The sequence below is a fragment of the Cyprinodon tularosa genome, unplaced genomic scaffold, assembly GCF_016077235.1.
Source record: "Cyprinodon tularosa strain WSP-4 unplaced genomic scaffold, ASM1607723v1 ctg24, whole genome shotgun sequence".
NCBI classification, from domain to species: Eukaryota; Metazoa; Chordata; class Actinopteri; order Cyprinodontiformes; family Cyprinodontidae; genus Cyprinodon; species Cyprinodon tularosa.
The window spans coordinates 919,834-930,544 of record NW_024038896.1 but is presented as its reverse complement, the minus strand read 5'-3'; the positions used below and the strand labels follow the sequence as shown (position 1 = coordinate 930,544).

Below are 10,711 nucleotides of genomic sequence, written 5' to 3'. Positions count from 1 at the left end.
CAAAATATTTTTACAGTATATGCAATTTCTTTGTTTGTTTGTTTCTTAGTCATGCATTAAATAATATAAAACAAGAATGTAAAAATATGAGAGTATTTCACCCATTAGAAAATGTGTTTAGTTTACTTCAAAAATGTTGCAATCAACTTCACGGCCTTTGTAACTGCGTTTACAGGTAATCTCCACACCGTTGGAGATGGCGCTAAAGCGTATCAGAAATATGATGTAGGGCAAAGAAGGACAGAAGGCGGGTCTTTCATGAAACGACAACGCTGATTGGTTCAAACTCAGTTACCGTCAGTAACGCTAATATCCCGGAAGCGGGTCTCCTTTCGGAGAAGATACCGGCCCAAAAGAAAAAAAAAAAGGCCTGCAGGGGGACTCCACCATTATCACAGCTGATGGGACTTATCGCAGCAAAGGGGAATCTGGAAGCGGCCTTTGATCGGTAGCTGGTGGGGATGAAGGCAGGTTCCCGGAGGTTACTTTAACTATTTTCTGTCTGTCAGTTCTTTGCTGTGTCGAGCCCTGTTGGCGCGGCCGGTTAAGGTTTGTGTTGAAGGATAGCCATAGGTCACGGGCATGTATTTAACCAATGCGGAGCTGTGGAGAACATACTGGGAGTGTGTTTCCAGGCCATACACGGTGTTCATCTGCTCCCTGACAGCCGCTCTGTACTATCTGTGGGGCCGCAAATGTCAGGTCAGTCACTGCGCTCTGGCTGAGCAGCTATAGCTGCATGATGCGCTTTTTTCTATAAGGCTCGGGCACATGACGTCACACGTTGCGCGGCAGCCATATTGATAGCTGGTCAGCCCACTGTTTACACTTCGCGCCTGTAAGGACTAGCTTTCTTCTGCTAGTAGTTTGCTTAGTTTTTTGCCGTTTCATTTTACCTCTGCTGTCGTTATGGTCACCGGTTGCTGTGTCGTAGGGTGTAGTAGCGCAAGCTGTGACTGGACGGGGAAAAAAATCCCAAATGGATTGTCTTTTTACCGTTTTCCAACCTGGAGGCGTCTCAATGGAAAACAAATGTCCTCCATAACAAAGAGTCGCCGGCTAGCATGGGTCGCTGCTGTAAGACGGCCAAATATAACTTTCAACTCAATCCCTGCGTCCATGAGAGTGTGTTCCCGGCATTTTCATTCTGGTAAGTTACAGAACATACTGTTTTTATTCATGTATCATTTCAAGTTAACCGTTGTTGGCTGATCTGTAGCATGAGCTGAAGTAGGGTTGTGTTCCAGAGGGTTAGCCAGGTCCACTGAAACACAAAACCGTTGTCCTACTCTGTTTATTTTGTCATTAATAGTTTATAATAGGGTTAATAGTTTTGGTTGTTTCACCAGGAAAGCCAGTAGATACATTTTTGATGTTTTACGTTAGTGCCAGCACCTAGTCTTATCACCACAACAAACACCACACCATGTTGAGACGGTAGCTTACCTTGGCTCTGATGACTGTGTTCTCATTCGGTTTGATTACTTCCATGTCATGAACTTTTCCATCTGTCAGCTGTTTGTAAGCCTCTAGCGACTTGTAGCAGCGAAACTCTTCATGTGTGTAGGCACTGACGCCACACACTAGATACGAAAATACGTCCTCCTTCTTCCCCAACGCTCCACTCCTTGCTTTCTACTTCGTAGGGATCAAGTCCGTTTATGAAGCCCATCTTTTGCAGATAACGGTCCCTGGCTTCCCTCTGCAGTGTGTCTCGGTATATTCCGCATCCTTTCTTCGCTTTTAACATCGCTGTTTACTCGTCTTTCTGCTCTGTCTCTATGCTGTTTTAGGTCTTTGTTTACCGTAGCAACTAGCTACCAATATGGCGGCGTACCCAGAATGCAACGCGCTGTGCCCGAGCCTTATTCTCACCTATTTTTAACAGTCTTCTCAATATTTTAATTTGTATTTTTTTCCATAACATTTTTTCGCCTGTTTTAAAATAGACCCTTTTTTTAAATGCACCAAATGGCTCTTAATTGTCAGTATTTTAAATAATTGCCCTTATTCTATTATTCTAAACCCCCTAATAAATACATTTGTTTGTTATTACTATTTATTTGTAATAGTAATATCCATATTATTATTCTTTAGTTGAATAACTGATTAATTTACTCGATGCTAAATATACTTTTACTTAGTGTTAATTTTTTTTGTTTATTTCTTAATTTTTTTTATTCAGTCTTTACCTCTTTTCTAGTTTATCTGGTTTAAATCCTCTTTAACAATTTTTTTCTTAAAGTTTTCTCTTAAATATAAATAATTGAGATTATTGCAATATAGTTCAAACTAAGGCTGAAACAATTAATCGGATGAATTGTGATTTAATCGATTATTGAGATAATCGTCCAGTAACTTAGTATCGATTATTCGTTAAATGGAGTGTAGGGACTCTTAAACATGCCAGCGCAACCCACCTTGAGCAGCCAAAATTACCAAAATTGTAAAAAAAATTGCAAATTGCAAATTTTTTTTTTATCTTAAATTGCATTTAAGATAAAAAAAAAAACTTTTTCTTCTGTCAACATGGTCTATCCAGATCTCCTCAAGTGGAAAAGTTTTAGTTGCACCTGGTTTAATTTTGTAAAATGTCTTCTTTAAAGAACCTTTTGCTATCTGATTATTAATCGATTAATTAAAAAAATATTTGTCAGATTAATCGATTTGCAGCCCTAGTTCCAATATAACTTATTCTAACAAAAATCTAAAGTTATGTTTAGCCCTTCCAACTTGTAATTTTTAACTGAAACTTCTTGTAGAAAGGTTTATTACATTGGTTTTTAAGCATCTAATTAACCCAGATACTTCTGCTTAAAGTGTTTAATCATCGCTAATGAAGTAATATGGCAAGATCTAATTCTATGAAACTAAAGACCTTAAAGCTATCAGAGTATTGACATATTTATTTCTTACTGTTTTTATCTTTTATAACATTTACGAAAAAATATACTTTTGCCAAGTTTGTGAACATAATAGGACTGATAAAAGTATTCTCAGACACCTCGTCTTTCATGATGTTTAAAGGCTTTTTTATATACCACTGAAATAAGGTAAGTTTTCTAAATCAAAATCGTAAAAAATACCGCTTGCAAAGTAGTGTTTTAGCTGAGTAATGCTTTAAAGCTGCACATATTTTTGTTTCATAAAATGGTGTTAATCTTTTCTCCTGTGCTTTGTAAGTGTTTTTGTTCTGTTTATCTTTCAGATCCCCATCTTAATATGCAGTGAAGCGTTCAGTGCATTTCTCTATAAGCACTGTCCTGTGGTATCGGAGCGGTTTTGTCCCACTCCCTGGTGCTGGGGAGGGCGGCTGCAGACGCTGGTCTGTGCGCTGCTTAAATCAAAACCCACTGTCTTTTATCGAAAGTAAGAACAAACGCTTTGTTTTCCTGTCAGACAGATGAGCGAGTTAAATATTAAATAACGTGAACTGACTTTACTTCCCAGTGAGCTGATTCGTACTGTTGATGGTGGTCAGATCTCCTTGGACTGGGTTGACAACCATACCAGCAGGACTTACCCTGAAGCCAAAACTCGTCCCACTGTGCTGATCCTACCAGGCCTGACGGGGAACAGCCAACAGGCTTACGTGCTTCATGCTGTCAGCCAAGCAACAAGACGGGGTTACAGGTAGGCTTTGCTCCTGAAACTACTACAAACAAATAAACAAACACCAGAATCAGAGATATATTCCACTTGGCATATTTGAATTAATATTATTACTTGTGATGCTTAAGCACATTTATTCAAAGGGACATTTTTATGTAAATATGGTTGAATCTTTCAACACTACACACACTTAGCAGGGTTTCCAGATTCTTTTGAAAAGAGATGAGCCCACAGCATCATAGATCCTTTACAACAGTTAACAGTGGACAAGGCGTAGTTAGTGTGATTAAAAAGATTTTAAAAAAGCTGCTCTTAAAAAGCTTGAGCCGCGGTAGTGTTTTGGCCACATATTTAAACTTGAGCCTTTTCTTTTAAACATTGTTTTTTTGTTGATGTGCAGAAATTATGTCAATATCTAATCCCTCGTAACCTTTAACTCATGAAAATTAACATTTGTGCCCAATTTAAGGGTCTTGAAGAATGACTTGGCATTAAGTCGCATTTACAAAATAACAAGTATTTACAAAATAAAAGCCCCTTGTTATTCCTAACAAGTAAAAAAAAGTTGAGCACAAATATAAAATCTGTTTCAATTACTTGAATTGTATATGAAACTAAAAAGGTACTTTCCTCATTTAAAATATCCTGAAAGTAATTTTTTTTTTTTAGTTTTTATTTTCAAAATGTATCTGCTGTAAGACTAGATCAATGTATTTTAAAACAGTTTGTATCTCATAACAGGGTGTGTCCAGTAGTAGGGAGGGAGCAAGCCAGACTAGTTTCTGTTCAGACTTTACTAGTAGATAAGTCAGCTGATGCATGTTTGACAGACTGCTGTATTTAATATCAGCTGACATGTTTCCTTTAGAGACAGAATCTCTATTTATCGACTCTTTTCCAGATCTGTAGTCTTCAACAACAGAGGAGTAGGAGGGGAGGAGTTGTTGGTAGGTGATGGTATTTTTAACTTCTAGACTACTTCAGGGCTTTGTTAAAGTTCATTATTATTTCACCCTTTTTAGCTCATAAATGTGAAAGATGTAAAGAGCTAAAATACTTTGTCATTATAAAATTTCTATTAATCATTATTTATATCTTCTGATTTTTTTTTCCAATTTCCTTTTTTAAAAATGTATTCAATGTTCTTATTTAAAAAAAAAAATGTTAGGATGTATTTAATGAGAGTACATTTTTGCCCAAAACATATATGGATTTCAACTTTGTAGAAGATGAGTTATTGATTTCTTTTTCTTTCAATTGTTTTAAATCTAGAAAATAGTTTTTTTTATTTTTTATAACGATTTCTCGTTATAATTAATCACATTTTTGGGATAAATAAAAGAGGGAAGAACATGGAATTATACTTCATAGAATCTGTTTTTGATTTTGACACATTATAATCGTTTGGTTCTAATATTGTTTTATTTCTGGCTTTTTGAGACAATGCTTTAATGAAACACTCTTCTTAATGAAGAACATTCGGCTACTATAAATTTACTAATTTTCTTTCTTATTTCTCTTGAAGAAGCACTCTGCATTTTTAATAGTTAATGTCGCTTTGCCTGACCTCTTAAGTAAATGAAATATATTTATCTGTGAGTAATATTCTTATTTTTTACCCTTTTTTTAATACATTTGGATGCTCAGTGTAAGAAATGTAACTGACCGACAAGCTGAGAGTTGACAGAGCAACTGCTAGCAACAATATTTATAAAGGAAGTCGGCTTTCTCACTGTTAATCTAACACTTCCTCTTTTGAATGTGTGTTTCTTTCAGACTCCTGTCACCTACTGCGCTGCTAATACTTCAGATTTGGAGCGAGTGGTGCAGCATGTGAAAGGCTTGTACCCTCAGGCTCCTGTGCTTGGTGCTGGTGTATCTCTTGGAGGGTGAGTGGTTAGAGATCTGTCCAGCGTATCTCTATGAGATCCAACTAGTTAATTTTCCCCCCTTTCTTCTTTTCTTTAGTATGATATTATTAAACTATTTGGCCCGTAAGCGCACAGAGTCAGGAATGGTGGCAGGCATCACGATCTCCGTAGCCTGGGATGCACTGAGGTCATCGGACTCGATGGAGGAACCTCTCAACTGGCTTCTTTTCAACAAACATCTCACCAACGGCCTGCGTCAAAAAGTTTCTAGGTTGCATAGTTTGTTGTTCTCTTAAATGTAGCAAAGTACAGCTAAATGTGTAGACTTGGTTGTAAAAGAGAACTAAATGCTGTTTTGTTTATTTCTTTCAGGCACAGGAAGATTCTGGAGAAAGTGGTGGATGTGGACTACGTCCTGAAGGTGCTTCTTTTAACCTAATGTTCTGTATCTTTCACAATTATTATATTGTATAAATGTATCTTTGTTTTTAGGACAGAGACATAGTTTTATGTTTTCATGTATTGTACTAGATTTACTTAGTGGAGAAAAAGAAATCCAAATTATTGTTATTGTTTTTCAAAAAGTGACCCTTGAAGCAGTTTATACCTGAAAAATAAATGTAACCCAAAAATGTATTTATTTTTTGAATTGTACTTTACTTTTAAGTTGAAATTTTAATTAGTAATACTAATTCCTATTTACCTGAGGTTTAACTTTGACATGACAGATAAACCTACTTTATTTTCGACACTTTAGGAGCAATAATTAAGAAGTTCATAGTAAATCTGACATACAAGGCTGGTCAAGGATGCCTGTTAATTTACCGTCAAGAACAGAGAGGAACATGGAAATGAAATAATCAAAAAAATAAATAATGATTGGATAATTGCAGCAAACGATAGCATCTTAAGGTAAAGGTGTTTTATTTTAATGCAATATTTCAAACACAGGGCATTGCTCTAAGCTGTAGCAATTATTCTCAAACTCAGTTATTCACTAACATGGTCGCCCAACATTGAACCATCTACTGCACAAGTCCTGCAAAGCTAGAATGTATGTTTCTCTTCGGGCTTGACTGGAGCAGTAGGTTTTGATAGACTATGGCTAAATGCACATAGTTAAGTATGATGGAGGATCTATAGTGCTGTGGGCCAGTCCAACAAAGGTGCCCAACTAGTGATGCTCTAGTCGGGGCTATGTTGAAGCTTGTTGCTTTACTTGAGGCCTCATTGATGCAGTGATCAAGAAGGACATCTGGTGGTGAGAGATATGAATTTCTCATCCTCTTCACCTCCCACCTATTACTATGTTACAGTGTTCTTCCCAGAAGTGACTCTTCTCCTTTTTTCTCTTCAGGATTTTTTCTGTAATGTTTTAAAACACTTAATACAGCTGCTAGATTTATGAAATGTGTTGTGTGATTACAGGTATAATTTTTTAAGGGTTTCAAATGCATGATATAAAAGTCCTCTTGGACATCTTGTTTCTTCAGCCTAAATCCGACGTGTTAAGCTCCGGTCCTTTAGGGCCGGTGTCCTGCTTATTTCAGATCAAAGCCTGCTTTAAAACACCTCAGTCAAATAATTAGGTCATTAGCACAACTCTGGAGGATTTGAAAGCTTGTTGAGGAGTTCATTTAGTGATTTGTTGGACCAGTGGCAGGATGCCAGCCCTTGACGACTGGAGTTTGACCCTTATTTGCTAAATCATGCTTCTGACTAACTGATTAAACATGTTTGGTTTCACAGCTAAAGTGCTTTGGAACTTAATGAAGTCATCATAGCTGATCTTAAGCTCAATGTTTACACACATAAATTGTGATGCTGTTGACATCAAACCTTCTTTACCTTCTAAAAGACCTGGAAAAGGTCTCCATTTTGTACCTCTCTCGTTTTGGCTAATGGTCAGGATTCATTCTGTTTACTGCAGTTAGGGGATTAATTTAAAGCTTTTAACACTTTCATTTATTTTCCTGCCCTTCATTGTCTCATTCTTGTCTGTGTTCTAGGCACGGACCATCCGCGAGTTTGACGAGCGTTTCACTTCCCACCTGTTTGGTTACAAGACTTGTGTAGATTATTACCGAGATGCCAGCCCTGCCAAAAAGCTCCCCAACACTAGTGTACCTATCCTGTGTCTCAACGCTGCTGATGACCCATTCTCTCCGCAGAGTGGTGAGTAGATAACAGGAAGCTGGGAGCCATTTAAGAGATCGGTGGACTTTGTAATTTATAATCTATGTCTCTTTGAATATGTTTATGGCCTTTGCAGCATTCCCTGTTGCCATAGTCCAGGCTCTGCCAAACGTGGCCCTGCTGCTGACTGATCATGGGGGACACATTGCCTTCCTGCAGGGTCTGTTTCCTCGGGGGGAGAGTTATATGGAGCGCCTGTTTGGCCAGTTCGTCCAGGCAGTCTTTGAACATCCAGGGGAAATCAAAAGAGCCTGTAGAATAAAAAAAGATGAGCTTTCTCAACACCAGCACGACTGTAAACAATAATCAACTACAGAAATCGGAACGTAGGAAAACCCCCAAAAAAAAAGGAAAAATTAAGTGAATTGCATTGGTTGTTCCTTGCATGCCGTTAGCCGTCCATCCAAATGTTTTGACGTCGCCGCAGCTCTGCTGACATACCTCAGATGGGAGCAAAATAAGCAAACCTAAAAAACAGTGAAATTGTCGGAGGCAAAGCCACTTTTCAAGTATTGAAGTATGAAGTTCTGGAGCCAGTTTAAAAAAATACAAGAACAGAAGAAAAAGCTTTCGCACAAATAGAACATTTTGAATGACTGGTTTTTTGGAATGTTAACTGCTTTCCATTTCCTCCTCAACATCAGCCCTGGAAGCACTGCAAAATAAGGTGTGCAGAAAATAGAAATCATTTTTAAACTAATTGCCTTGAAGGAATGTTTAAAATCCAACTGCTATACTTTTTTGCTCTATAATAAAGATAAAAAAATTTGGTATTTTAAATGCCTTCAATTAGTATAAGTACAGAGCGCAGCTTTTACCTAAGGTAGATTAGTGAAACATTCTGTAAGGTAAGCACTTTTGCTCTGTGTGAACTTACAATATTCCATCTGGAAGAATGTGAAGTGTTTTAAAGTTTGAATTCTCATAATTTGCCTTTGTCATTTGCACAGTGTTAAAAAAAGTTGTAATGTATAAATGCTGTTTATAAGAAGATATAAGTATGAATCTGCTTAAATATTCATAATTGTCTTTGAACAATGTTTTTCTGTATGAGCAGAACTGACATGTTTGATTGTAATGAAGGGAGCACTGATTATGAATGAACCTTACCTTAATGTGGTAAACTGGCAGTGAAAATGAAGTTGGATTCACTGTAGAAGACATGTTTTATTCATTTTTCTATCCTACTCCTAGAGAGAAAAAAAATGTATGCACTATAGAGGACAATAAACTATTGCAGTTGAATTGATATTTTTGCCTTTAAAAAATGTGTGTTTTGACAGCTCTTTGAACATGTTTAAAACATGTTTTTTTTTTTTTTTTATCACCTTGTAATTTCTAAGTGACATTGTTGCCTTTATTTTAAATTCTCAGTGAGCCAATGCGCACAATCCTATTATACACGAGACGCTTGTATATCTCTGTATATACATACTTGGTTTATGTTATGTGTGATACCTTGTAGAAGCAAATAAAGACTGGCATCTAAAGAATTTTCATTCTATCTGGTGAATGAACATCTTAGGTTGCATTCACTGCCTTGAAGAATTCAGTCCCTTTGAGCTTTTTATGCACAACTACAAATCTGACCAAAATGAGGGTTAACATAATTTTTAAGTGGAAAGAAAATTAAACTTTTCTCTCCGTTTTCTAAGAAACTATTAACTATGTTTTAATTCATCCCCCTAGTCAATACTTTGTTGTCTTAGGAAATGTCTTAACCAGAATGTTGACCCTTCTTTGCAAGCTCAGGTAGATTAAACATTGTCTAAGTAGAATAAAAAAAAAAAACATATTCATTCTCAGTTGATTGGAAATCTGGACTTTGACTGGGCCATTCTAAAATATCAGTGCATTGGCCTAAACAGGGCTTCTTGTGAAATTCGCCCGGCCTCTTTTCCTCAAAGGCTTCCTTTATATTATCTACACACTTGGACAAAATTGTTGGTTCCCTTCCTTTAATAAAAATATAACCTACTTGCTTACACGAATAACCTGAATCTGAGAAAAGTATCAATTTAAATAAAAAAAAAAAAATGAAAGTCAGACATTACTTTTCAACCATGCTTTAAGAGATTTAAAGATTTAAAAATTATACTCATGAAACAGGCCTGGTCTAAAATAATTTTACCCTTACTTAATACTTAATTGCAGAGGCTTTTCGAGGAAATCGCTGAAATCAAATGATTCCTGTAAATGTCTATGAGACTTCTGCCCCTCTCTGCAGGTATTTTGGCCCACTCCTTATGAACAAACTGCTCCAGTTGTTTCAGGCTTGAAGCCTGCCTTCTCCAGATGCATGCTTCTGCTCCTTCCAAAGATACTCAATAGGACTTAGGTCAGGGCTTTTAGAAGGCCAAATTAGCACCCGTTTTGCCTTTGGTAGGGCACTTAAACACATTGTGGCTTCCAAAAGAGCACTTAAGTGTGCGATTTGGCTCCAAAGAGAGAATTCTAGCATGCTTTGGGTTCCAAGAGGGCACTGTAGTATGTCAGGCTTCTAACAGGACACTTTACCCCATGTTTTGGCTTAAGGGGTATTTAGCACATGTTTTGGCTTCCAAGAGGGCACTGTAGCACACGCTTTGGCTACTGGGAGGGTAACTTAGCACATGATTTGGTGTCTGAGAGGATACTTTAGCACACATTTTTGCTCCCGAGAGGATACTTGAGGGCACATGAGCATGCGTTTTTGCTTAGAAGAGAGCATTTTAGCACATTTTGGCTTCAAAGGGGGCACCATAGTATGCCCTTAGTCTTTTGAGAGGGTACTTTAACAAGTGGTTTGGCTTGAGATGGCATTTAACACATGCTGCACAGTTTAGCACGCTCTTTGGCTACTGTGAGGGTACTTAAGCAACTGTTTTGGCTCCTGAGAAGGCACTTTAGCATGCGCTTCGCTACTTGGAGAATACTTTAGCATTTTTTAGCATTTTAGCCAAAACGGTTTAGCAAGCGTTTTTGCTCTGCTTCAGGGAACCTGAGGGCATTTTAGCACATGTTTTGGCTTTGAAGAGTGCACATTAGCATGT

General features: G+C 37.3%; 1 protein-coding gene across 2 annotated transcripts; it reads left to right on the top strand.

Annotated features, from left to right (window-relative positions):
• The first annotated feature begins 302 nt into the window (after positions 1-302).
• LOC119785129 (phospholipase ABHD3-like) lies at positions 303-8,016 on the top strand. 2 transcript variants are annotated; one of them, XM_038287562.1, is made up of 9 exons: positions 303-467; positions 3,209-3,369; positions 3,451-3,633; positions 4,514-4,559; positions 5,389-5,501; positions 5,581-5,754; positions 5,856-5,904; positions 7,493-7,658; positions 7,756-8,016. In XM_038287562.1, exons 1-9 carry the CDS (start codon positions 462-464, stop codon positions 7,983-7,985), a joined length of 1,128 nt encoding a protein of 375 aa, XP_038143490.1. In that variant the 5' UTR covers positions 303-461; the 3' UTR covers positions 7,986-8,016. The 2 variants fall into 2 exon arrangements, with proteins under 2 accessions (XP_038143490.1, XP_038143489.1); XM_038287561.1 differs by having other exon boundaries at positions 303-702.
• Positions 8,017-10,711: the final 2,695 nt, after the last annotated feature.

Coding starts and splice junctions, on each gene's coding strand:
- LOC119785129 (XM_038287561.1), top strand. CDS start 583: ATGTATTTAACCAATGCGGAGCTGTGGAGAACATACTGGGAGTGTGTT. Junction 703..3,208: donor TGTGGGGCCGCAAATGTCAG/GTCAGTCACTGC, acceptor TTTATCTTTCAG/ATCCCCATCTTAATATGCAG. Junction 3,370..3,450: donor CCCACTGTCTTTTATCGAAA/GTAAGAACAAAC, acceptor TTTACTTCCCAG/TGAGCTGATTCGTACTGTTG.